This window comes from Malaclemys terrapin, chromosome 1 (genome assembly GCF_027887155.1).
Source record: "Malaclemys terrapin pileata isolate rMalTer1 chromosome 1, rMalTer1.hap1, whole genome shotgun sequence".
In the NCBI taxonomy this organism is placed as follows: Eukaryota; Metazoa; Chordata; order Testudines; family Emydidae; genus Malaclemys; species Malaclemys terrapin.
In genome coordinates, this window is record NC_071505.1 from 91,170,435 (window position 1) to 91,198,046 (window position 27,612).

Here is a 27,612-nt window from a genome sequence, read left to right on the forward strand (position 1 = left end):
TGCATGAAACGGTTTTACCGTGTGCTTTATTAGTCCAGCAAACAGAGGGAAGGCAGAGATGTACTATTTAGGCCACAGTGCTGTCCAGGAGGGTGATACATCACTTCTTTCTAAAAGGAGGAGGGAGTGGCAAGTAGAAAAAGACCAGGACTTTGCACAGAGACAAAGGGGAGATGAATGATGAGGGTTTTGTCCTATTTGTTTCTAGATTAATAGAGAGTAAAGATGAAATAACCTAACATCTTGTCTGTCTGCCCCACATACTTTCAGAGTGCTATGCTCAATTGCTTTGTGGCACTGAGCAAGCCACTCACCCTCCGCCTCATTTTCCCCATTTGTCAAATAGTTAGTGACGCAGAGCAGGTGGGTGGGAGGAAGGAAGAATGTTGCTTAGGTGCTTTGGAAATGGAATGTGGTATAAAGGCCTTCGCCACTTGGCTTGGGAGATTATTCCACAGCGTTCTACACCTCATGGGCTAGGGCAAATCCAATGCAAGCAGAAGTGGCATGGAGTCCAGAAGAGGCTCAAATGCTGTTCCAGAGTGAGAATGAAATGTGTGGGCCAGGCCAATGCCCAGTGATCGGGAAGGGGGGTGCAGACAGCCCAGGCAGAGAGGTCAGTATTTTCCAGTGTTCTGCACGCCCCTCCAACAGTTTTAGGAAGATGCCGTGGTTGATAGAAGGTCTTGAGAGAGGTCTTGGGGAACCTTGCCTTTGCCCCAGGTAATGGGCGAGCTTCAAAGCACAGAATGGAAAATACGATGTTTTGTTTTAGCTTGGAAGCCTCCCCACCTTTATTTTGGATAAAACAGAACATTCAAAAACCTGCTCCAAGACAGCGGTGGGGGTGGGTGGGCGGGAAGGTTAAATGCTACCAGCAAAGGACAGTGACTGTTAGCTTTGAACGGCTTGTTGGGCTAGGAATTCACATCCTCCATGATGTCAGGGTTCTAGATGCACCGACTGACCTGAACCCTATACTGCACCAGAAACTCAATTCTTTCCTCGCTCGCCCCATCGCGTAACACCCAACTCTCCTCCCCTGCCTTTCACATGGGCTAGGCAGGACTGGTGCAAATTCCTTCTCCGCTCCTGCAGCTCCGCCCTGGCCTTCAGTGGGCCTCCGCTCTGGTCAAACTTGAGCTGCAAACATTGTTTCTGCCTTTCCCCTTCTCTGGGTCCTTCTTATATCCACCCCACCCCCCACAGATGCAAAACTACATGCCAAAACAACGAGCAAGAGAGAGAGAGCTGCTATTTTTGGGGGGTGGAGGGTGGCAGAAGCTGTAAACAATCCCCCCTGGAGGGGGGGAATTGACTCCAAAAGCGGGTTCTCCTGCGATTTCCAGTCCAGCTTTGCTATAAATAGCAACCCCTCAGCCATGTAGAAGTTGCCTGTCATAGAAACCAGTCACCAACCCTGCCATTTTACATCACCCTGGCTGTGAAAGGCTTTGTGAATCACATGGGTACCCCAATGGAGATCCAGCACTTCAAAACTATTCATGAGGCTGTGCAAGACCCTCCCTGGGGATTCTCTGTCGGGAGCAACCCGGCACTGGCTGGAACGGGCATGGACTGGGCTGTACAAAAAGGGCCCTAAGCCACAGGCTTTTCCCATCTCAACTTTCTAGGGCTCCGTTTTATTGTCCATGTCAGTCATAAGGGGCGGTTACAGAACTGTCTGGTTTACTCCTCGGGGCTCTATGGTGTCAGGTCCCTGGGTGAGTGGCAGACCCCATGAGGCAATTCCTGCTCAGCCGTAGGATGCTGGGAAGCAGTTAGAATCACAGAGTCACATACGTGGGTGTGGATGTAAGTGTGAGCCTGGGTGGGGCAGACACGGTGCAGTCTACTTTCTCCTCTGGGCACCGGCCGGCAGCTGTCACATAACTGTGCCGGTCCTCGTCCTCCATGCTCTCGTCAACTGGGTCCGTGGTCATCTTGGCTTGGTTGCTGCTCCTGCGATGAAGGGGTGACCCATCTTCATCATAGTAGCGCTGGAATTGGATCGGCCGTGTCCGCAGTCTGTAGGTGACAGCCAGGGCCAGTGCTGCGAGTGCTAGGAGAGCGACCGTGACACCGAAACCCACGGCTGAGTGGCTGTGGCCGAGCGGGGCATGCACGGGCTGTGTGTCACTAGGAAGGCCAGCAGTGCGCTCTGCTGTGCACTGCCGGGCAGCAGGGGCTTGGCACTCCAGCAGATTCTCATTCTGGGGGATGACGCAGACTCTGTACTCGGTCCCCCTGCGGAGATCATGGAGCGTCACCTCGGCCAGCCCTCCCACCACCCGCAGCACCTGCTCATCCCGGCCAGCCGTGTACCGCACCTCAAATTGGTCGTGGTCACCGGAGAAAGACCAGGAAACCACCAGGGAGGTGTCACCCTTTGTCCTGATGCTGACGCTGCTGATGTGGTCGGCCAAGCATGGGTCCCACCTCTCCGGCACATGGTGAAGGGAGGTAGCTGAGTGCGTGGTGGAGCTGGGGAGCCTCCTCGTGGTGATCAGGGCGGCAGAGGTCATGGCAGTAGCTGTGGTAGCAGCCCCTGGGAGAGGTATGTCTCTGGGTGGAGCAATGGCCGTGGGTGTATTCGTGTTCTCAGCGGGGCTGAGGGTGGTGGAGTCCGTCCCAAAAGGTGGGCAAGTCAGCTTCTGTAACTGGGCAAGGTGAAAAAAAAAATCCACATGAGAGAGAATCAGGTCTTCCATTTCTTTAGGGCCTGGATGAAGCACCAGCAGGGATAACTCCTCCCCACTGACAGGCAGAAGCTTCTGGGAAGGAACAGCCCAGCCATCCTGCACCCCAATCCCAGATAGGAGTGGGAGATTATTTTGAGGGGTTTAGGACAGGAAGTGGAGAATGCCTGATCCAGTGAAAACTGTAGTGGAGGGATCAGTTAGACTGGAAGGATATAAATTACTCAGGTTAGAACTGTCCCAGGATACCAAGCTAATACCTCAAAAACAACGAGAAGTCTGGTAGCACCTTAAAGATGAACAGATTTATTTGGGCATAAGCTTTTGTGGATAAAAATCCACTTCTTCAGATGCATGGAGTGCCTAACAAATAAATCTGTTAGTCTTTAAGGTGCAGCCAGACTCCTTGTTGTTTTTGTGGATACAGACTAACACGGCTGCCTCTCTGATATAAGCTAATACCTCTTACACAATCAGTCCGGGGATCTTTTATGGGCAAGAATGTCAGAGTGGCTCTGTTTTCAGGTGACCATGTGTCTCGGAACCAGGACTGGCTCACTTTCCAGTGGCATTTTGTCCTGTTTCTGTGAACTATTCTGGTCCCCCGAGGAGACCACCAGCCAACTGAGCTGGGAAAGCTGATAGCAGGTTGAACGGCTGTGGCCCAGCTTCCCCCAGACAGAGGCAGATACCAGGAGAGGCATCTGTGTGCTGTGTTCACCTCCCCTGCACTGCAGGTGAACGGATCGCAGCAGGACACGGCAGGTGAGGGGAGGGACAGGCTGAGAGTGAATGTGACAGAGGATGAAGAAGGCTGTGGCAGAGAGAGGAAGGGAAGAGCTGTGCTGGTCTTTGCATTAAGCCAACAGGAGCTTGTATTTGAACAATTTATTATTTTTTATTCACGCCTCACATAACGTGGGACCCAGAGCCTGCCATAAGTTGCGGCCTGCTCTGAGCGCTGACACCCTGCGCCTTCTGCACTGCAGGATGGCCTCTGCAGCCACACCCTAGCCCAGCAGCCCCGCCTGGTCCCCACAAGAGGTAGGGAGGGTGGGGGAAGCAGGAAAGAGAAAAGGAGGGGGAGAGAGAGGGACTGAGCAGAGAAAGGAAGGAAATGAAGACAAAACACACAGAAAATAGAGTGCGCATCTGCTTCTTTCTTCCCTTCACCAGGGAGGGAAGGGATAGCTCAGTGGTTTGAGCACTGGCCTGCTAAACCCAGGGTTGTGAGTTCAATCCTTGAGGGGGCCACTTAGGGATCTGGGGCAAAATTAGTACTTGGTCCTGCTAGTGAAGGCAGGGGGCTGGACTCGATGACCTTTCAAGGTCCCTTCCAGTTCTAGGAGATAGGATACCAGCTGCCGAACCCATCCTGTGTGCACCTTCCCCCCCAACCACTGAAACACATTAATGCCATGCCAGGCCTACCTATTAACACACACCCCAATTGCTTTCTGATTTCCTGTGATCTCCCCAGCCCCTCCACCAAAAAGCACTACTTCCCAGCTGGCAGTGCTGTGGGGGCCGAGCCCGAAAGTGGCTATCTCACAACACCGAGGGTCAGGAAGCTGCTATCAGCTCCAACCAGGAGAGATCTTCAACTCTGCGGAAGGGGCCCATGTTTTCAAGCTAAAGGACCGAGTTTCAGCTTCCCAGGGGAACGAGGCGCGTGGGAGTTATTTAAGTATGGAACTGTCCGGATCCCATCCGCATACTGGCCAGGCCTCACCCTGCCATGAGATCGGCAAGGGCATTGGTTACACTGGTTGTCTCCCTTTCAAAGTACTGGTGCCATGAACAATGGCTCCCTTCACAGCACTCCCAGCCCTTGGGGCGGAAGGGGAGAGAGGCTTGGACTGGAAATCCTGTGCGCCCTGGCCCCAGCCCACCACTTTCATGTACTCTGGAACCACAGGCCGTTACCTCTACGTCCACCAGGAGCTGTCCCTGTAGCGCCCCCGGGGAGCTGCACTCTACAGGGCTGCGTTCTTTCCGGAGCACCTTCTTCTGCCAGGTGCGGAGCCAGATCAGTTTGCAGTCACAGCGCCACTTGTTCCCAGTCAGATACAGAGTGGAGAGCGACTTCAGGGAGGACAGAGGCGGAAGCGACTCCAGGCTGTTGTTCCTCAGGCTCAGAAGCTCCAGCCAGCGGAGCCTGGTGAAAGCCAAGTTGGTGATCTGCTCCAGGGCCAGGCTGTCCAGGAACAGCTGCCTTAGGGACCGAAGCCTCCTCCCAAAGGAGAGAGACGTCAGCTTCCGGATGGGGTTACCACTCAGCTGTAGAGTGGAGAGCATGGGAGAGGTGCGGATGGCCGCAGGCACGCTCGCCAGCTGGTTCCCGTCTAGGCTGAGGGCCCGCAGGGTGCCTGGGAGGGCTTTGCTGGAGACATTGGTAATATGGTTCGCACTCAGGTAGAGCCGACGCAGCCGCGGGAGGCCGTGAAGGGCTTGGTCGGAGAGCTCCAGCAGCAGGTTGTTACTCAGGTCCAGGACACTGAGCTGCTTCAGAGAAGAGAACCCACCTGAGAGAGAGAGAGAGAGAGAGAGAGAGAGACACACACACACACCCACCCAACCGGGTCAAGCCAATATCAAATGTTCTGTGCTTCAATAATCTCTGATCATGAGGCACCTCCTCTCCCGCAGCCCTGAGTTACCCCCTCCCATTTTCCCCTGGGTAGAAGGAGGTGCTGACTTTGTATCATGGACATGCAGGACCCGTTGGTGGCAGTTCTGGCCCCCATCCTCTCAGCAGCGTGGGGTCTTCAGGAGACCTACGGCTTGGGCAGGGATTAGTAGAGAAGAGGCATGGGGCTGGTAATGCTGGTTGCTCAGTTAGCTGGAGGCCTATCCATCCAGAAATACCTGGCAGGAGGTGAGCAATCTGGTTGTGCTCCAGGTGCAGGAAGATCAGATTTGTCAGATTCTCAAAGACACCCTCTGGAACCTGCTCCAGGAGGTTGTTGTCCAGGTGGAGATGGTAGAGATTCTTGACCCCCTGAAAAGCCCCCGGCTCAACCTGGTGGATGCCACTGCTGCCAAGGTAAATGATGCTGATCTCAGCCAGTTCTGGGAAGAAGCCTGCTGAGAGGGTGCTGAACTGGTTGTGCTGCAGGTCGAGCTCCACGGTGGCATTGGGGATGCCAGGGGGAAGAGAGGATAAGCTGGCATTGGAGCACCGGACAAACCACTGGGAGAAGAAGCAGGAGCAATTCACAGGGCACTGGACGTTGCCTGGGAGCTGTGCGATGGCCATGACTGGAATCCACAGCAGAACAAGGACCATAATCCAGAGCCTCGACATAGCGTCTCTGTTTGCAAGACAAGCCAGGCAGCGAGTGAAACAGATTCATACATACTGTAAAAGGGCTGGGAACAGGATAGATCACATTGTGTCCACACCTCCCTGAGACTGTCCTTCCCTATGCTATATTCTCCAGGGAATTTGTCCAGACCACTCTTAAATTACCCACTGTCCACAGAGGACTGTTCCATAGCCCAGCAGATCTCACTGTTAGGAGATGTAATATAATGCAGCCAACATGCTCCTATCATTCCAAGTTTACTAAACCTTTGAATCAATCTGAACAGTTGTTCTTAGCCCCTTTGTTTTTACCCCACTGACAGTGTACGTGCTTGTCACCTCACTCGGCTTGGGCTGAGCTACGGGAATATTGTTATTTTAAATCTTTCCGTAGGTCATTTCCTGTAGCCCCTTCGTTGATTTTAGATCCTCATTTCTGGATTCCCGTCACTTTATCAATAAGTTTCTGTTATCAAGAGCTAGCAGAGAATGAAGTTCTCGGAACCAGTGACATGGCTCATCTGCTGCCAGCTGCCTGTGATGATGTACTGTCTGGGTCCTGCCTCAGCGCAGGGGGCTGCATTAGATGACCTCTCAAACTCCCTTCTGGCCTTACATTTCTATGTGGCAGACCCATAGGAACAAAGGAACTGCTGAAACCAGATCAGACCATTGCTCCATCCTGTCTGGTATCCTGCCTCCAACCATGGCCAGGACCAGATGTTTCCAGTGCCACAGTCTAAAGACTCACTGTGCTGTGTCAGCAGCTGCTATAGTGTCATAGACTTTAAGGCCAGAAGGGACCATCATGATCATCTAGTCTGACCTCCTGCACATTGCAGGCCACAGAACCTCACCCACCCACTCCTGTAATAGACTGACCCTTAACCTCTGGCTGAGGTACTGAAGTCCTCAAATCATGATTTAAAGACTTCACGTTACAGAGAATCCATCATTACTCTAGTTTAAACCTGCAAGTGACCCAGGCCCCATGCTGCAGAGGAAGGTGAAAAACCCCACAGGATCTCTGCCAATCTGACCTGGGGGAAAATTCTTTCCTGACCCCAAATATGGTGATTAGTTAGACCCTGAGCACGTGGGCAAGACCCACCAGCCAGACACCTGGGAGAGAATTCTCTGTAGTAACTCAGAGCCTCCCTCCCCCATCTAATGTTCCATCACCAGTTGTTGGGAATATTTACAATGGCAGATACAGCTGGGCCATATGCCATTGTAGGCAGTCTCATCATACCATTCCTCCACACACTTATCAAGCTCAGTTTTGAAGCTAGTTAGAATTTTTGCCCCCACTGCTCCCCTCAGAAGGCTGTTCCAGAACGTCACTGCTCTGATGGTTAGAAACTTCCATCTAATTTCAAGCCTAAACTTATTGATGGCCAGTTTATATCCATTTGTGCTTATGCCAGCATTGGCCCTTAACTTAAATAACTCCTCTCCCTCCCTGGTGTGTATCCCTCTGATGTATTTATAGAGAGCAGTCATATCTCCCCTCAACCTTCTTTTGGTTAGGCTAGACAAGACAAGCTCCGAGTCTCCTCTCATAAGGTAGCTTTTCGGTTCCTCAGATCATCCTAGTAGCCCTTCTCTGCACCTGTTCCAGTTTGAATTCATCTTTCTTAAACATGGGAGACCAGAACTGAACACACTATTCCAGATGAGGTCTCACCAATACCTTGTATAATGGCAGTAACACTTCCCTGTCTCTACTAGAAATACCTTGTCTGATGCATTCTAGGACTGCAATAGCCTTTTTCTCAGCCACATCACATTGGTGGCTCATAGTCACCCTGTGATCAATCAATACACCCAGGTCATTCTTCTCCTCTGTCATTTTCTCTTGAAATGTTCTGAATAGAAGCTGCTCACCTCACCGCCCCTAGGGATCAATGCTGTGCCACATAGCAGACCTGGCTTTGATTCCTACTCTCCTGTCCCAGAGCAGGCCCAATGCCCGAACTGGTTTCTACCCTGCCATGAGGAAGATCCTCATCCAGGGTTGACTCCCAGTTGCCCTGAGCCCTCCCAGGGGATACTGCTGTGCCAGAGAGGAGACTCAAATTTCATTCCTGCTGCCCGGAGTTGGGCAGACCAGGGGCATTCCAGAAATCAGCGCGGTAGCCAACACTTACTGCTCTGGGCTCCCACTTTGGGAGAGCGGGGAATTAGGCTTCTCACCTCTGATGATATTTTGTTCCAAAAGTTTGGAGGGTTTCTAGGGCTTCAAGTGGTCTGGAATAATCACCAGGTCTGGCTTTGGCTGGCAACAGATTTTCACCAGTTCATACCAACGTTCTCCTTCCTGCCAGGGCAACAGGACAACATGGTGAAAGAGGAGTACTATGAGTCAGATTGGCTCTACGGTTGGGTAGCTTTATCTTTCGCTGTTCTGCCTTCTTTTATTCTCTTCTCCTCACCTGTTCTGCTTCCATGTGCCTCTACTTCCTCCTCTCCCTCTGGATTCCCTCCCGCTCCCAGGGCTGGAGACTCAGGCGGTGTCAATCAGCCTTCCTACACTGAAGGCAACGGTTTTACACCACCAAAGGATCTGACCCCCACCGTCTCTCTGACTGCTCCTGTTGTTTTCCTCTACGTTCTATCTGCCCTGGTCTTGCTCCCTTTCTTTCTCTTCCATGGCAGGGGGACACTCTCTCTCCTGTCTCCTCCTGAATCAAGTTTGTGTAGCCCAAAGCCGAGGGAGCGAACAGGAACGGCCGAGAGCCTGGGCTTCCTCCTTTTGTTCACTCACGACAAAACAGACTTCTAGAGAAACGCTGACTCGGCAATCTGACCAGCAGGAAACGCAGCCCTGCGGTCTCCCCCGGCCCCGGTTTCCTTGGTTAAGGTGTGGCTACAGTCAGGGGAGTCTCTGCTGGAACATGGCCCCTTCTAGCTGGATAGCTCCATGTCCCAGCTGCCGCCAGGCTCTGCCCTGCTAAGCCCTGCAGAGTCAGTACCACTAGAGCAGAGCAGTCCTGACTGGCAGAATCCCTCGCCCTGGTGGGCAGGTCAGGGAGAGCAGAGCAACGCCCAGAGCCCAGGGTGCTGAGGGAGGAGCAGGTAGAACCATTATCATGGTCGGAGCTGTAAACTGAACTGGACCCACTGGAGCTAGAGGGGACTACAGGATGATGTTCCTGATCAAATCACTTCTCTCACTGCACCACTAAAAACTCTCTGACATCAGCAATATAATCCTCCAAGAACGGGGTGTCTGAGATCATCTCTTCTCCCCTCCCCGGCAGCCTTTTACTCATCACTGGACTTAGCTGCTTGAACTGATGGGAAACCAATGTCCTAGGATGCTCATCTCACACCCTCCGATGGGTCTCTATATGCACTGCAAGGACATCCAGATTCCTAAACACGGCAGCAGTGCCCCATGTGCCAGATTCTGGTGTTCGTTACACCAGGGTAAGTTTGCATTTACACCACCGACATCTGTGGAGTTACTCTGGACTCACACCAGCATCACTGAGACCCGGGCCCCGTTGGATACATGCCCTGTGCTTTGCAGTAAGGTCCTCAACCCATAAGACTTTATGATGGTGCAAACCACCGTCACAGCTTGTTCTTTTCCTGTTCTGTTCTGTTTTATTTAGTGTAGAATAAAAAGATCATACCTAAAAGAAGCCACCGTTCTTGACTGCAGACACTCCTTCGCCAGAGTGATGATTGTGCCACTTGGGTGCTGGGGTTAAAGTACAGGGGGAAGCAGAGCTACCCCACTCTGCTATATCAGAGGGAGAACTCCCCCCCTCCGCCTTAGCTGGTGCAGGGACAACCCTCCTCTTTCCATTTCAATATACTGTAACTGCTGCTTGGGCACCTGTAGAGTTCTGCCCTGTCCCATGGAATCTCGCTGCTGTCTCTTTCTGACTTGGTAACAGAAGTGCGGTGGTGGAGTTACTGTGTAGTGGAGGCTGTGTTTGCTCACTCCTAGGGGCTAGGCTGGGGACACGATGAAAAAGAAAAAACAATATCCACTTTCTATTTCGCGCTGGTGACCCTGCTGCAGCTCCCCTGGATGAGGAGACCAGAGTGTCCATCTGAGAAACACAGGCCAGGGAAGCACGGAGACCACAGCCAACAGGAGTGTGGCCCCACCCTGCACTACAGCCGTGTGCAAAGAGGCACTCAGCGTTTCATGGCCCCTAAGATGTCACTGTTCTCCCCATAGGGCACAGCCAGCTAATCTTCTGTCTCTCATCGCTCTGTACCTTACCCATCAGTGGGAATCTCTGCACTCTCTTCCTCTCCACACTGCATGTCTCTCCTCTCCCCCTCCCCCACCTACCTCTGCTGAGTATGACTCCCGCCTACCAATCCCCTCTTCCTCCTCTCGATGTTGTCTCTTTCACTCTTCCCCAGGATGCAGCTCTCTCTCTTTAACCTGGGAGCCTGATCCTGTAGCCCTCTACCTGGGAAACTCCCATTGGGCCACTGGATTGGACCCAGGATGTGTCTCTCCGCCACCCTTTGGGTGCGAGTCTGTGTTTGTTCTGAGTTTATTGTCTCCTGTGTTACTGCTGTAGCCCATAGGATTACTTTGCTAACTATTATATCCTACTAATCCAGCCAGCTGTATCAAATATGTTTCTTTCTGAATTAATCCATTTCATACATGATTCTTATATTTTATCAGTATTAATTCCTATGAAATTAGGATGTGTTGAGGCATATGATATGTGTTTCCTAATAATTATACATAGAATAAGTTTTGCTGAAATGCAAGAAGCCTACGGGCCTGTATCCGGCAAGATCACCTAAACAGCTAAAAGTATGATCAGTTAAGTTTAAGTCAGCATAAAGGCTGGCAACCTTTGGCACAGATAGAAATGGTCCCTGAACTTTGGGGAACCGAAGGGAGGAACTACACCCAACACTGAACAGGTTTATTCGGCGTCTGCAACCGGTTGGTAACCGCAGGGTGCACCACAAACCTGGGAGTCGCCAAGAGAGCCTAGCTTGGCAGTTTTTGGAGTGAGACAATCCTTATTAATAAGTGGAGAGTACGTGTCATAATCCACTAACCTATAGGAGAAGGGTACCCATAAATTTCTTAGGGTACAGAAGTAAGATTTGGGTATAGTAGGTTGGGCCTGAATTACATAGTGTCAGGATCCTATAAAATACCATGTAAGGATATCTTAGGGAGCTTTTTTCTTCTCTTTGTTCTCCTATGTTCTATAGACTATCTTTTTATCTACCCATCATTCTATCTTCCATCACGCTATCAGCTCAGCGTGTGTAGTACAGTATAACTACTCAGCATTCCTAACTATTGGGGAAGCCAGAACCATTGTGTTATCGGGCATGTCAGGAGTAAGGCTGGTCCTTCACCTCCTATTACCTGTTCCTCAAGGAAGGGAGTGGTATGTTAGGTTAAGGTATTTATAATAGGAATGTTACCACCAGGAGTTGTGGAATTCTTTTACTGTTTTGCAGTCAAAAGTTTCATAGCATTTATTATTCTTTTGTTAATCTCAATAAAGCTTTTATCAATTTGGTGTTGTGCTCAGTGTAAGTGTTTTTGCCAAGCGCCCCGAGAGTCCTCTCCTGATATAGAACTCTGAGTTCTCGGACCCTGTAGTCTGAATTGGACAAGAACCTATAAATCTTCTGGTCGGATGCGATCAGTGGCAAGCCATATCAGCTAACCCATAAAATTCAGGTCAACACTGCAAACTCTGTGGGGCAGTTCTGTGAAGCTCTAGGCTTATCTATAAGTGACTAATAATAGTGTAGGAATGGTTTCCTTTGGGGCTGCATATTCGTGCTCCCATCTAGCCTCCACTGAGCAGCAATTTTGCTTGCTTTCAGCTAGAAGTACTTGCTCTATGTTTTCACTAAAAGAACAGGAGTACTTGTGGCACCTTAGAGACTAACAAATTTATTTGAGCATAAGCTTTCGTGGGCTACAGCCCACTTCTAGCCCACGAAAGCTTATGCTCTAATAAATTTGTTAGTCTCTAAGGTGCCACAAGTACTCCTGTTCTTTTTGCGGATACAGACTAACACAGCTGCTACTATGAAACCTATGTTTTCACTGTTTTTTCCAAACCAGTGAATGTAGCAAAATAACCCATTTGCAGCAGCTATTTCCAAATGCACAGCATTTCTCATCGGCTCTGCCCTGCCTCCCCGGGGCTCCCCCTACCCCTTCACTGACAAAGACACTCAATGTTGCTGGCGCTTTCCATCTCCCTTACCTGTCCTGAGAGACGGCTCTGCTGGGGGGTATTTGCTGCGCAGCTCCAGTGCTTTAGCCCCTCTCCAAACACGCCATGTGCTGTGGAGTGATTGTCCTGGTGACTCTTCCCCCTTTCAGCTCATATGCATCCAACAAGTCACATAACCTGATGGAGGAAGCGGTGCTAGGACATGAGTTGTTTCCTCCTATTGTCTGCAGGGAGAAAGGATACAGATGAGCTGGAGAAAGTAAAGGCAGCAAAAAAAATAAAAAACAAATAAAAAAAATACAGCCACGAAGTCTGGAACCCAGCATGCATCAGTGTTTGAAACACCTGAGCCTGTCCAGCCCTCCTTCAGGCCCTTTGTCCCTCTCCGCATTAGGAAATGAGCCAGGTTTGAAAACCATTTTCAAGTGAAAACCAAGGTGCTGGTCCCTGTCTATAAAGCCTGAAATGGCCACACCCTAGTACGCACAGAGCTCCTGTGATGTCCCACCAAGTCCAGAAGTTTTGGCTTTTTGTCCATAGCGTGAAACTTGTGGGCATTGGGGAGCAGAGAAGCATGAAACTTGTGGGCACTGGGGAGCAGAGAAGCATGAAACTTGTGGGCACTGGGGAGCAGAGAAGTGTCAATAGCAACTCCTTGCCTCTGGCGTTTTCTCCTGCTGGGAATACGTCTGAGTTTGTTGAGGCTTTGCATGAAATGCAGTTTCTGAAATCTCCAGTCATTGGCTGGCTCATGGCAGCTTCACAGACTGATACCTTCCCCTGGAGGTTACATCATGTGCTCTAGAACCTAAGCTTAAAAAGTGAAATCAGACTGGATATGAACTGAGGCAGCAATGTCTTCCTGACATCAGGCCTGAGAGAAATATCAGCTGCCTCAATCATCTCAATATGATGTACACTCTGAAGCCTAATGATGATCATTTGAACGTCAACAGTGTTGTTAACAATTTCATATCAGAGGCAAGAGAATCACATTATGAAGGTTTGTGCAATCTCCTGCAAATGGCATCTCAGTTTGGTATCACAGGTGGACAGAGGTTGGGTTGTAGATGGAGCTTATTTTTTCCAGTCTGACATCTGTTTAGCTGACTGGCTTGGTTTGCTCGCTGTTTGATACTGCCAAACAGATGCTTTCCTTTCTGGAACTGTATTTGTGATGGTACATCTACCTGGTGAAGTGCACACAGATGATATGACTGTGCTGATGTCAGCGTCTGCAATAATTCAGGCAGGAAATTACTTGGATTCACATCTTGTGGAATCTGGTGTCTCTAGGCAGTTGTGGTGACGGGGCTGGAGAACAGGCAGCCACTGGGTCCCTTAATACGGTTTGTATCATGGAATTGTCCTGAAGCAAACTTTCAAAAAGGTGACAGCCCGATTTGATCCCTGTCCTACAAGAAATTAACCTGAGCCCTCCACACACAAGGGCCCTTGAACAACCACAGGAAAACAACAAGTTTGGGGCTCTACTGACCTGTGGCTGGCTTAGAACTGGAGACCGAGTGGTAAATGGTTATTCTATCCCCCACAAAAGTTGGCTTTAAGCGGCTGAGCAATCGCAAGGCATCCCTGCCCCCCACTCTCAAAGGAGGGATTAATACAGCTTTAACCCGGCCATGTTTCCTTTTCAAAGTAAAGGGTCCGATCCTGCAACAGCCGCATTCACACAAAGCCAAAGGGGCGGCTTGCTGAGTGAGGGCTACTCCCTTAGAGCAGAGGTCACAGGGGCAGGTAGGCTGGGGCATTTGTCGCTTAGAAGGACGCAGGCCTAACATTTAGCGCAAGCCGCCCCCATTCTGCTTGGATCAAAGAGCAACAGCATCGTCTGGCTCCTGCGGCCACCCGACCCACACAAAGAAGCCAGTGTCATTGGGAGAGCGAGGAGGGGCAGGCCCTCCAAGGCTGAGGTCTGTGAGGACAGAAAAAGCCACAGTCTTGTGTGTCTCCTCCCTGCACAGAAATCCTCCTCCCTTCACCCCACTCCCCGCTGTGCGCACAGGAAGGAGAGACTCCACTGCACAGTGGAAAATTCCACCCTCCTCTCCCCAGCACATACAACGTTTACATTCAAAACAAGTCGCCTGTGTTTCTCTTTCCTGTGTCCCGCTGCCCAGCCTCCGCCCCTCTCCCTCTGCAACGCGGCTTCTTCTTGTTAAATTCAAACAGGAGCAGAGTTTTAGCTGAGCCATTCCGTGCACTGGTTCAAGGACAATCCTTTCCCAAAGATCTCTCAGATGGAGTCTGGCTCAGCAAGATAAGTAAAGTCCGTACCCAGCCACAAACCAGCATGATCCAACATCTGAGCAACCCTACAATAACAATACAACGTGCACAGTCCAAATCTCTGGGGCAATCAGGCACTAAACATTGAGCCCGCTCCTGCAGCTCTTACACAAACAGCCACATCTGAGTCAGTGGGACCACTCAGGTGAGGAAGACGTGCAACAATGGGGCCCCCTAGCTGGTCCAGCTTGTGACCGAGCCCCCAACCCTGCCCTCACTGGGCCCAGATGGGAGCAGTATCAGGCCCTGAGATAGTGGCATTGCCGCCTTCTGAGCCGCAGGCAGGGAGGTCTGCGTTTCCGGAGCCAAGAGTTTATTGCAGATGTTGTCGAGCTGACGATCACAACGCCCGGCTCTGCACGCTGTGGTCACCTGAACGTTTTAATGATCCCCACAGAGCAGTTCTTTGCGCTCCTGTCAGAAAGATGGCCCCCTTTCAGGTGACCACAGCTACATGTTTGACATCCTCACTCTCCTTACAATGCTAGTGGGACACATTGAGCAAGGAGCCTACCCAGAGAGTTGAAGCATCTCCCCTCCAGCAAGTCCTCACTCGTACAAGCCTAGGAACCAGAGTCCAGCTGAGTAGACCCAGTGCTGACGTTCATTCAGACAGATTAGGGTGCAGCACCAGTAGTAGACCCCTGATCCTGCAAATAGATGCACTAGCCCTGCCTCTCAACGTGGGATTCCATTGACTCTGGGGACTCCTGCACCCACACAGAATCCCACTGACGTCAATGTGACGCCATAACGGCACAGGGGTACATGCTAATGCATCCGTTAAGGAGGAGCAGGGACCTAAATAGCTGAGACATTTGTGAGTGAGAAATCAGCATTTTCCTTTATGAAAATTACATTTCAACCTTTTTCTGAAAAAGGCTTAAATGCAAATTCCCCTCCACCTGAATAATCCAGGGCATTGTACCTGACTGGCAGGAGTCTGAGCATTCACAATGGGGTGACAGCTAAAACTCTCTGCAAACTAATGACCTGTTCCCGAGTAGGATGACCAGAGAAGCAAGTGTGAAAAATCGGGATGGGGGTGGGGGATAATAGGAGCCTATATAAGAAAAAGCCCCCAAAATCGGGACTGTCCCTATAAAATCGGGACATCTGGTCACCCTAGTTCCCAAGAGGTGCAGAGAACAAGCAACTCCCACTGGAATCAAAGAATATCAGTTTCTCAGCAAGTCACTGGATCAGGGCCCTGGAAGATTTAAAAGAAAAAAAAAAAAGATGGCAGGGTTATGTTCCTAAGCTCTTGCTGACTGTGGGTCCTCACACAGATTTCATAGGCGACACCACCACTGCCAGAGAAGCTAAAACTCCAGTCGTGAAAGAAAGCACTGGTGCAAAACTACCCATCCATCCTCCCAACTCTTTCTGTAAAGCGAAAACACCACACACATGCACACAGAGACACAGGCATGTCCTTTAATAAAACAAATGAATGCAGCATTAGGGTTAGGTTTTAAATGCACAACAGTCAGGACATTCAGAAACCTGTTTCCTACATCAACTGTCACTCAGCACATACCAGTAATTTATATTACTGTAGACTTAAAAGAAAGCATTATATATATAAGAAAGCATTAAGTCTATAGTAATACAAATATATACATGTGCACAAAATGGCTAAATTAGTTATAGTGGAAGCTGCTAATGTTTAATCTATGAGCATTTCAGAGGTAAAGCCTCATGCTGGATTAGAGAGAAGTAGGTTTTTCTTTATTTTAATTTCATGTCTATATTTTAGATTACATATCATTTGTCTACACACACATATACACAGAGAGGGGAGAGGAGGGGCATGGGGGAAGGGAGTCAGTCTAGTTCTAACACAGATATTATTTTTAATGGCATTGTGACATTCAAGACAAGGGGGTTAAATTCCTCAGCCCTTCCTCTACCAAAGGCTTTCTCAGCAAGTAGACAGGGATGCATCGGATTAGTTGCTGCTCTCCCAAAGGCTGCGCTTCACTTCACTTCTGCTTTCCCCTGCCAGCTCTGTGTGAGCATGAGCCAGGCTGGGAAAGCAACACAAAGCTCCATTCAGCCCTCATTTCTGTGAGTAAAGGAAACCACACACACCCAGTCCCACCAGGAGAATTCACAGGACTCTGGTAGCTGCTGGGTGAAAGGATTTCAGTCCCTTTGGCTTTGCCATTCCCATCTTCACTGTCCTCGGTTTCGCGTTAGTCGTGCTTTCCTGGGGCAGGATCTGCCTTGTGCAAACAGGAGGAAGCAGCTGGGTAAGTTGTTGGGGGCTTGGACAGGGGGACGACGAGGCTGGGTTGCAGCCTCTCACTGCTGTGACAGCAGCGACTGTCACATAGTAAGCCAAAATGATTTCAAGGATCTTAATGCAGCTCCTGGTACTGGCGGTTTGTCCACACCGCACAAGCAGTATGCTGAGCGCTCCCTGCTCAGGAGAGACTTGGCATTCAGTGTCCAGGAAGGCTGCAGGTCAGGACTGAGCTGTACTGGCAGAGCCCAGGACTGGGATAAGCCAGGGGTGCAGTAAAGGGGGATTGCAATCCATGTGTGTGTGTGTGAGGGGAATCTGGGATGGGTGCCGCTGCTCAGCACTGAGGTGAGCCAGCAGGGCTGTGTGGGGCCCAGGGCTGGGATAGCTGGGGCTGTTGCAGGGGGGCTGGGAGGGGCAGTGCATGTGGGGCTCAGGGCAGGGGATGCCGCAGGCCAGGAGTGAGGCGCACTAGCAGAGGAGTGAGTGGGACCCCCAGGCGTGGAACAGCCGGGGGTGCTGGAGGACAGGCTCAGCAGCGCTGTTTGTGGGGGCACAGGATTGCCACAGAAGGGAAATGCATTAACAGAACAGTGGCTGGAAAGCCGGCACTGACCTGGCTCAGGAGACTCACCGTCGTGGGCCCTGTCTATGCTCGCCTCAGCTCAGCTCCATTGGGGTTTGCAAGGGTGGGAGCCCTACTGCAGACAGAGCTGTGAACGCTGACATTTGCTATTCTCCCCCCCTCCCCCTGAGATCACCCCTCCCCTTCCCCCAGCTCTGGACTCTCCCACATACATTTTTGCCACTCCACTGACCCTTCAAAACGCCTTTGCTAATGCTGCCCATTTTGCTTCTAGCCACATTCTTAGCTTACACTAATAGGCTAAAACAGCAGCTCGAAGGCCCCGGCCCAGGGCGTGCCACATCCCCAGCGCTCAGAGCGGATTCACTGCCTCACAAAGCCTTGGCTGCTTCCTGCCCTGTGTAACCCCCGGCAGGACGGACGGGCCTGTGGGCAGGCTCAGGGTCGGGAGTGAGGCCCCTGGGTTTTTGGGCTGCTCTGCCACTGACTCTGTGACCTCAGGCAAGTCATTTAACCTTTCCAGGCCTTACTTCTTATCCCTCCAAGGTCTTTAGAGGCTTCTTCCTGGCTTTACCTCAAGCCTATCCTCCATCCTCATCCTCCTTGACCTTTCTGCTGCCATTGACCTGTGACTCTCACCTTGCTTGGTTCTCCTGCATCTCTGATGGCTCTTCCCCCCTCCTTTCCCACTTCTCTATGGACACTCCCTAGCACTCCATCTTGGGTCCTCTCCTCTTCTCCTTCTCTATCCCATCACTGGGTGACCTCATCTCTTCACAGAGGTTTAGCTGTCACCTGTGTGCTGATGACTTTCAGATACAGTTTTCTGCCATGGACCGCTCTCTCACTGACTCTCCAACAGCTCCTCTTGGGCAGTTCACTGTAAACTCCATTTCAGCATGGCCAAAAACAAGCTTACAGTCTCCCCTACCAAACATCTTCACTTACTTTGTTCTGGGTTACAGCTGACCAGGCCATCATCTCTCGCATCATCCTGGCCCATAACCTGGCGGACATCTTTGGCTCCTGTCTCTCCTTCTCCCCACATATCCAGGCCATTACTTATTCCCGTCACTCATTCCGTCACAATATTTCAAATAAACCACACTTTCCTTTCTGCCCTGAGGATCAAGTCGCTTGTCTTCATCCCTATTCAGTCAACCAGCCTTAACCACCTCTGATCCATCTGTAAATGCTGTGCCAAAACCACCTCTCTCACTAATTGCTCCAACCACATCAACTCCCACTGAGTCACTTCACTGGCTCCGCACCCTCCTGAACAGCAAATACAAACTTTTTGTCTTTGCTCCTAAGCCCGGCCTCTCAGACATGGTCTCCTCCCAAATGTCCCACCTCCACATCCAACCTGCTCTGCCAGTGCGACCAGCCTCAGCATTCCTTCCCAGCCTCTCACAAACACCCCCATCCCCATGATTTCTTCCCTTATGACTGGGGCACCCCCCACAATACAGTCGCCAAGCCCACCTCCTTTCATCTCATCCAAGCCTTTTCTAAGAACCCACCTCTGCCAGGAAGTCTATGGGGAAACAAGGTGGAAGTAACAAACCAAACACAGACTCAGCTTGGATGAGCCATCCAGATGGGTCCACACCTCACTTCCAAACCACCTGATCTTATTATGGACAACCTTGTCCTCCTGTTCACCTCCCATTGTTGCCTTCTTCTGACCCCTTCCTTGGTGTGTCCACTCCAATACAGATTGCAAACTTGCTGGAGCAGGGATCATTGTCTTTTACTTGTTATGGGGAAGTACCTTGCACATTTGGGACACTTGAAAATAAAATAAAATAAAATAAAATAAAATAATAATAATAATAATAATTATTATTATTATTAATGTTACCCCTCTGTAAAATGAGGAGACATTACAGATCTGCCTATCAGAGGTGGGGTGAGGCTAAGCTAATTAGCATTTGTAAAGCACTCAGCTACCAATTGGAAGTTGCGGTACAACTACAATCTTTTACGAGTAAGGCTGCATTGGAACAGTGCTACTGCTAGTGTGATTTACTCAGAATGGTGATGAGTTACTGCCATTTCCTACCCTCCTTCTCTTGGGATATATGGCAACGGTAAAGCGTGTTGTCACATTCACATTAGCACATGCTCTTGTGTCTGCAGAATGCTCTCCACTCCTTTTCTGGCAGCACCAGTGTTGTCCTTTAGCCACTCTGCCTTGGAGTGAGATTACATCAGATCTCACAAGCTGAAGCAGGTTGGACTTGGTCCGTACTTGGAAAGGAAACCTCCAAGGAAAGTCCAAGTGCTGCAGGAGGAGGTACTGGTGATTTAGCCGAGGTTGCTCTTCCCTCTAAAGCCCTGATCCAGTGAAGCACGTAAGCATGTGCTTAGCTTTAAGCATGAGAGTCGTAGCCCCACCCCCTCGAGTCCAAGAATGGAACCAGAATTAATCCAGCTCCCATTGAGTTCAATGGGACAACTCACCTGCTTAAAATTAGGCTCATACCTAAGTAATCTAAACTTCCCGCTGCACTTTCCCTTAGTCACACTATCCCCTTCCCTGTCTCTCAAACGGGGCTGGAGCATTGCAATGCACCGTGAAACAGCTGCCACAATCCACCACCATCCCAAGGGACGCAGCCTGCAGAGCACTTAGGGTCCGTGGGGACGAGAAGCACTGTGGGAATGCACGTCTCTGTCTGATTGGGGTGCCTGTTCCCTCTCTCTCTCTCACCTGTAGCTGCTTTCCAGGATGTGGGGTTCCCTGGGCCTCCTCCTGGTGTCAGCTCTCTTCCCTGTCAGGAGAGCGGCTGCCGAGCGCTGCCCACGGATCTGCATCTGCGATAACATAAAGCACCACGTCATGTGTCTGAACAAGAACCTCACAGAGGTGCCCATCACAATCCCACAGGTCAGTCCCTGGGCACAGCGGGGAAAGGGAAGAGTCAGAGGCAAACACAGCACAAAGTGCTCTTAAACTGCTCCCCACTCGCTGCCGCTGCCACCACCACCAAAGCTCCTCACCCCCTGGGGCATCTGGGCACCAGTCTGATCCTCTCTCTCCCTGCACAGCACTGAGCCACACAGGCTGTTGTAGGACAGGGGAGAAGAGGCAGAACGAGATGCAGGCAGGTGTGGTTCACTTCGTGCAGATATCTGGGTTTCCGAAAGATTTGTGCAGTAACCTCACAGCTTTTCAATGCCGTTGATGTGAAAATCTGAAGGGGGGGTTTGATCCATATGCAAGATGAGCTGGTCTGCTCAGGGTCAGCTCTTCTACCGAACAACAACATAAAAATAACTCATCTGATCGAGACAAAAAAAACACTTACAATATTTTCTGGGCAATACACAGTCAGGCCCCTCCGAGGTGGTGATTGTTACAGGCCTTACGCTAAAGCAGAGTCAGACAGTGAAATAAGGAAACAAGGGAAACCCAGATGGCTGTAGGAAGGTGATGTTGGTGTAGGAGGCACTTTCCCCTCTGAGTCAGCACTGAACTAAGGCTCACTCAGGATGCTAGCGATTGCCGCATTGCAGGAAGCCTGGTTCAGCAGGATGAACGGTCACTATTGAGACCCCGTCACAACTTTCTGCAGCAGACTGGAGGTGCTCTGGGAAGTGTCTCTTCCAAGTACTGACCAGGCATGAGCCAGTACTGAGCCTGCTTGTGAGATTTGGCCAGGTCACAGTGATAACGGCTGCAGAGAGGACTGGGACAGCCCGTCACTCTGCTGCAGAGGGGTGGGAGAGGTTGTGGATTCCATCTTCAATAACTGATGCTTGTGTAATCAACAGGTCACCCAAAAACTGGATCTCCGTGGCAACAACATAAAAGTCATCCCTGGAGGAGCTTTCCTCCCTATCCCATACCTCACCCACTTAAACCTGCAGCGATGCAACGTGGAGAGTATTGAGGAAGGGGCTTTTAGGGGACTAGGACGACTGATCTACCTCAACCTGGCTTCCAACAACATAGCCTTCATCTACCAGGAGTCCCTGGATGGGCTGTCTTCTCTTCAGCAGCTCATCCTGGAGAAGAACCGCATAGAAGAGATAAAGCCAGGAGCTTTCAGCCAACTGGGCTTCCTCAACTTCCTCAACCTTGGCGAGAACTTCCTGGTCTACCTGCCTGATATGGTCTTCCAGGGCCTGCAGCTGATCAAGTGGCTCCGCCTGTCCCATAATGCACTTCATGTCATAGCCACGGAGGCCTTTGGTGGGTTGCTGACCCTGAGGAGGTTGAGCCTGGACCACAACGAACTGCAGTCCCTGCCCACAGAGGCCCTGTCAAGGCTGTCGGGTACCACACGGCTGGACCTGGGACACAACCCTGTCACCTACATCGGCGAGGAGGCCATTGAGATGTCTTCACTGAAGCAGCTGTTCTTGGACAACATGGCCCTGCAGGATGTCTCACACAAAGCCTTTGTGAAGAGCCCCCTGCTGCACACAGTCGACCTCCACAACAACCAGCTGCAGGTGCTGCAGCCGCTGACAGAAGCCGCCCACCTGAAGAAAATCAACTTAACAGGAAACCCCGTGGTTTGCACTTGCTACATGCGGCCCTTCAAGGAGTGGATGGAGAAAGCGAGGGTCCAGGCCGACGTGCCATGTGCAGGCCCTGGCGCCTTCAGAGGTGAGCAGCTGGAGTCGCTGAGGTCCATTGATATGAAGTGTGGGGGCCCTGCCCCGGACGAGAAGCGGCTCCCCAGCCCAGCCACCCCCAGGAGAGAGCCAGAGAGAGATGCTAAGATGAGGTGTCCAAAAGTCTGCGCCTGCTCCCCTGATTTCCAACACAGCAACTGCGAGAACAGAGGCCTCCAGAAGATCCCCAAGGGGTTCCCAGGCAATACCCAGCTCCTGGACCTGCGCCAAAATGAGTTCCACTCCATTCCCAAGGGATCCTTCCCCAGCTTGAAGAAGCTGGTCTCGCTCCATCTGCAAAGCTGCAAGATCACGGAGCTGCAGCCGTGGGCCTTCCAGGGCTTAAAGAAGCTGGTCTACCTCTACCTGTCTAACAACAACATTGCTGCCATAGATGCTGCTGCCTTTGATGGGGCCCCCCAGCTCAGCTACCTGTACCTGGACCACAATGGGTTCACTCGGATGCCCACGGGGGCCTTCAGCCTCCTGCCCAACCTCTTCTCCCTCCACTTGCAGCATAACTCCATCAGCCAGCTGTCAGACAATGACCTGGCTGGGGCAGGGCAGCTACGCTGGGTCTACCTAAGCGGGAATCGCATCACTCGTGTGTCCCCCAGGGCCCTGAGCCCTGCCAAGATGCTAGAGAAGCTGCACCTGGATGAGAACCTATTGCAGGAAGTGCCCACCGGGTCCCTCCGGGGTTTGCCTGTCCTTAGTGAGCTGAAGCTGTCCAAGAATCCCATCAAGTCTATTGGGGATGGAGCTTTCCTCCCTGTAGCCAGGTCCCTGCTGCACCTGTATCTGGATAATATGGGGCTAGAACAGGTGAGAGGGAGGGAGGGAGAAGGGCGAGTGCCCCAGTCTGATAAAGCTAAATCCTACTATGCAAGTTACAGTTTGGTCACCTCTCCTCCCTGCTCCCACTGCAGGGCGCTTCCCTGCAGCACGTTTCAATGTTTCTTCTGGATGAAAATGAAGGGCTTCCAACCCAAAGCAATGGCCCCAACACTGGCACTTGCACCACTTCCCTTGGGAGATGATTGCTCAGCCTGAGACCTCACTTGGAAGAAAAGCTTCCCGATATTTAGCCTGAATTGCACCTTTGTTCAGTTTTATCCTGTTACTCCTAGTGTTTATGCCCCCTCAGCCTGCCCCAACAGTCCCTCTCTCCCCCTCCTTGGCAATTGCACCTTTCACAGGTGCCAGATCCTCCCCATGTCATAGCCCAGACAGGTTACAGGCTCTTCATTCCTTTCATCTGTCCTCATTAAGGGCTTGATCCAAAGCCAAGGATAGTCAATAGAAAGATTCCTGTTTCTTTCAATGGGCTGTAGACCCTGCCCTAAGCTCCTCTCCCCAGAGTCCTAATAATTGATATTTCTCTTTCCTCCAATTTGTCAATAATTCTTCTTGTCCTGTGAAGACCTATTCCAAGGGATTCCCCTCTGCTACCTGTTTCTCTCTCCTCTCAAGCACCCCAAATTGCCACTATCCTCCTGCCAGCCAAGGCTCCTTTCAGGCTCAACAAGGCCACATCCAGGGCCTCCCACGCTGCTTTCACAGCATTTCCCAGCCCTGGGGAAGGAGAGCGCCAAACTTGGGTCCAGGGAGATCGACTGGCCATTCAACCACCCTGATCGGTTTTACTCTCAAAACCCAGAATGAGGCCACCACAGAGCCCAGCGTTTCTCCTGCTTGCAGAGAAGTGGAACATGTCCCTGCCAAATTCTTCTTTCCCTTTCAAAGGAAATTTGAGTACATTCTGAGGTCCCAATAATGCAACCCAAACTGGTTATGTAAATTAAAGGGGTCTCGTTAGCTTTTCATAGCATGAAACCCTTGTTCAGCTACTTGTAACCGAATCTTTCCTCACATGTGACCCCAGAATCCTCAGTGCTGGTTTTCACAGCCCCTCAAAGGAAGTGCCGCAGGAATGGTGGTTGTTGAGGTGCTCCTGGAATCTAGAGACCATCCTGAGCATGCGGGACTGAACCAAACCTGAAAACCAGAGGGGGGAAAGCGGAGTGGGCTTTTCCCTTTGTGACTGTCACAGAGACTGACAATCTCTGCCACAGAGATTAAATTAAAAAGGGGAATCGGATCCACAAAGTCTTGCAAGTAGAAAGCACGTACTCTACGGCACTGACCCAACTAAGCACTTAAACACAAGTAGCGACCTTGAAAATGACACTGCTCATATACTTAAAGTTAAGCACATGCTTACATGCTTAGCTGGACTGGGGCCTGTTTAAACTGAGATAAAAAATAAGATGACAATCAGCTACCCAGGGACTGAAAAAGCCACTACAATCTGCTCAGTTCAGTGCCTTGCCATTAGTTACAGGAAAACCTGAGGCAAAGTGAAAAGCTATACTAAGCGTAACACATCCCGTTGCCAAAAAGAACAAAATATCAAATTGAAAAGGGTGTTAAATATAGCTACTAAGAATCACACACACATGTATATAACACCGTACATTTACCCTGCACTTTCAAACACAGAACAGGTGAAATTCCCTGCTACAAAGAGTTTACAATCCAGAAAATAATGCAAAATGAAATAGGACACTGACAACTTGAGTCTGATGCAGGTTAAGAGACACAAAGTGCAATATTTCAATATGTCAAGCAGGTAGAGGCTTTTAGAGCTATTTAAGGGTATTAATATTTAGCACTAAATATTAAGTACCACAATTACATTAACCAATAAAGACAAAGAACTCACTTTACTGAAAGTCTCTGCTTCTCTCACAATAAGCTCCTGCACTTCCTTTGTCTCAAATTATGTCATCAAACTGACCTGCGTGCTGGGAAGTATTGATACGAAGTGACAGTAACACAAGCCCCATCCACAGTGGAGACAGGAACCAATGAGAGCTATTTTTCTCTCTCTCTCTCTCACACACACACACACACACACACACACACACACACACACACACACACACACACACACACTCAGAAAGTGCATGCAGATATCTAACTCCCTATTAAAATCATCCACAGCTGTTTTCCTTTGACTCATCAGCCCCATCTCATCATTTGCAGCTTTCCTCAAGGGCCTTTGCTGGTCTGGGTCCCAGGATGAAGAGTCTGTACCTGGACAACAACATCATGTATAACGTGCCTGACTTGCGCAGCTTCACAGGGCTGGAGGTCATCAACCTGAGAGACATCCCCTTCCACTGCGACTGCCAGCTCCTCCCACTGCGCAGGTGAGTCACTGCTTAGGTCCAGCAGCCTGGCTGGGTCTGACTGATAAGAGGGTGTGGATCTCTGCTCAGTTCCTGCCAGGGAGGTGTTCACACATTGAAAATATCATTGCAATGGGGACCAATATGCAACTTTGCTGCCAGTCTTAGCAGGGAGGCTAATCCATGAGAACATTGAAATCCATGGTGCCTAAATACCTTTGAGGATCTGGGCCCTCCTGCCTAGAGAGGAGCTCTCCACAGTAGGACTGAGGCATATGGGTAGATGAGGGCAAAGAGGGAAAGCAAAGGAACTGGCAGATCAGAAAAGACCACAGGTCCTCTGGTTGCCTGTCTCACCCAGTTCCCAATGCCTGATGCTTCCAAGGGAGGTGTAAACGCCACATAATGCACCTCATTGTGCTGTAGCCTGCCATGTATTTCTTCATGACCTCAGTTGCTGCTCACCTTATACCCTGAAGTGTGAGGACTGGGAACCCTTGAACTATGTCCTGGCTGGGGTGACTGCGGCTGTGATTCTTACTCTCTACAACTGCATTTTTGGGGTGTTAAAACTTTCCAAACTGTTTGCACATGTGGGGAGACTGAAGTGCCCTGCCTGAGCTGTCCCCGTTCCAGGGGTACACAGAGGGCATCACTCTCCAGGGCTGTCAAGCCAGCCCCAAACTCCCTTTGAACTTGTTATCAGAGAGCAAATGCCCTGGTTTGCCAGCACAGCCATTTGTGCCAGTAATTGGCTAAGTCCACCTGGAGTTTTTCTCATCTCCTTCCTCTGTCTCTTGCCCCATTTTCAGATGGATTGACAAACTGAACCTGCGCATGGGAGCCACCTGTGGGTCCCCAGCAGAAGTCCGCGGGCAGAAGGTGAAGCTTTCTGCTGTCTTCAAAAGCTGCCCAGGCTGGGGCATGGAGAAAGGCAGAAGGGCCCATCCAGACAAAGTTAAGGGCAAAATCAAAGCAGAAAGAAGCCCCAGCAAGGAAAAGAGGTCAGGAAAAGCACAAGCCAGAGGCACCAAGAAGAGCAAAGCGTAAGAGGGAGTGGCCATGCTGCAGCTGCTTTAGTGTCTTATCAGCAGTGTGTGGCTGTGGAGGCACTCGACCAGCTAGTAGGAAGCAGCTTAGTGAGAGAGAAGCTTTAATGGGCTTTTATCCACGTTGCAGTGAGATTTCCATTGCGCAGCGGAAAGGAGCAGACCTGACCGTAGCTATGGGAGACTGAGCTCTGGGGTTCTGGCGGGATGGGGGCTGGAAGGGAAGTATGTGTGCAGTGTGTGTTGCAGGGGAGGGAATTCAAAGAGGAAATCGCATTGAGAGGAAAAGGCAGATGTGAGAGTTCCTTCTGACAATCCCATGGTGCTTTTCATGAGGGAGCATCCCCTCCTGCTCCCCTCACCCCCGCTTCTGTGCCAAATCATAGCTTGAACAATTCCATTTTGCCTCCCTACGTTCCTCTTGCAGTTTCAGTGGAACATGTTCTTGTTCTCTTCCTGCCCAAAAGCGCTGCTGTGCATTATGCTTCACCCCAGAGGTGGCTGATTTTTAGTGGTGGGGGAACAATCTGCTGTCCACAGACAGGGTTTCATGTCATCTCTGATTCAGTGGCCAGCCATTTGCTGTGGAATCCAGCCCGTGCTGCAGAATTGGAGCTTTCAGTCAAAAACAAAACATTTCTAGCCCGCCTGGTTGAGCAGGTAACACTGGAAACACAAACCGAGTGTAACACGTGCAGTATTGACTTCGTGAGTCTGCAGAGACCCTGAAACAATAACTTGTGTGTGGGAGGGGGCTGAAACACACCCCATTGATCTCAATGGAGTGTCAGGTCTCAAACCTTGTGACGAATACTGAAATGCCAACATTGCTAACTGTTCCACTGCTGATGGTTTCAGAAGAAAAGTCCAGTAAATGTACGTATCCCACAATCCCCAACCACCCTCTGTACCTTCCCAGGTGTGAACAGCTCCAATTGTCTCCCTGCCCAAGTTCCCAGATCTCTCCCTCACACTGCCACCCTGCAGGTCTGCGTCATTAATACAAACATCGGCATCAAATTGAAAATTTATGGATTTAAACCTCAAAATAAACAGCACAGGGGGCTACTATACTGAGTGTATTATTTATTTTTGTTCAGTAAAGCCCCTATTTTATTTTACATGAAGGGGCTGCAGAATCTCCCATCTCGCCAGAAAAAAGGAAGCCACGCTGCAGCACGTAGGTCCTGCTCACAGCACACTGGCTGATGCCTGGTCTATGTTGAGCGAGGTGGCAATGCTCTCTGTAGCCCCGTAGGGAACAAAGGCTCTATAGCCAATGTGATTAGCTACATGCTGTTGGAAAAGCTACATTTATCCATAATATATGTATCACTGATCCTTTCCAATGCTGGCAGCAATTTGACGTACTCAGCGCCTCCCCTTCTGCCCC

At 50.6% G+C, this 27,612-nt stretch overlaps 2 protein-coding genes across 4 annotated transcripts; one reads left to right on the forward strand and one right to left on the reverse strand.

Annotated features, from left to right (window-relative positions):
* On the reverse strand, positions 1-20,154 carry LOC128838608 (chondroadherin-like). 3 transcript variants are annotated; one of them, XM_054030958.1, is made up of 6 exons: positions 20,064-20,154; positions 12,237-12,430; positions 8,203-8,326; positions 5,568-6,013; positions 4,626-5,224; positions 1-2,654 (listed from the first exon to the last, which is right to left on the reverse strand). In XM_054030958.1, exons 4-6 carry the CDS (start codon positions 6,004-6,006, stop codon positions 1,788-1,790), a joined length of 1,905 nt encoding a protein of 634 aa, XP_053886933.1. In that variant the 5' UTR covers positions 6,007-6,013; positions 8,203-8,326; positions 12,237-12,430; positions 20,064-20,154; the 3' UTR covers positions 1-1,787. The 3 variants fall into 3 exon arrangements, with proteins under 3 accessions (XP_053886933.1, XP_053886918.1, XP_053886923.1); XM_054030943.1 differs by having other exon boundaries at positions 1-2,660; XM_054030948.1 differs by lacking the exon at positions 8,203-8,326 and having other exon boundaries at positions 1-2,660.
* On the forward strand, positions 16,720-27,290 carry CHADL (chondroadherin like). Its single transcript, XM_054030930.1, has 5 exons — positions 16,720-16,768; positions 20,070-20,240; positions 21,128-22,801; positions 25,025-25,191; positions 25,983-27,290. Exons 2-5 carry the CDS (start codon positions 20,082-20,084, stop codon positions 26,218-26,220), a joined length of 2,238 nt encoding a protein of 745 aa, XP_053886905.1. The 5' UTR covers positions 16,720-16,768; positions 20,070-20,081; the 3' UTR covers positions 26,221-27,290.
* Positions 27,291-27,612: the final 322 nt, after the last annotated feature.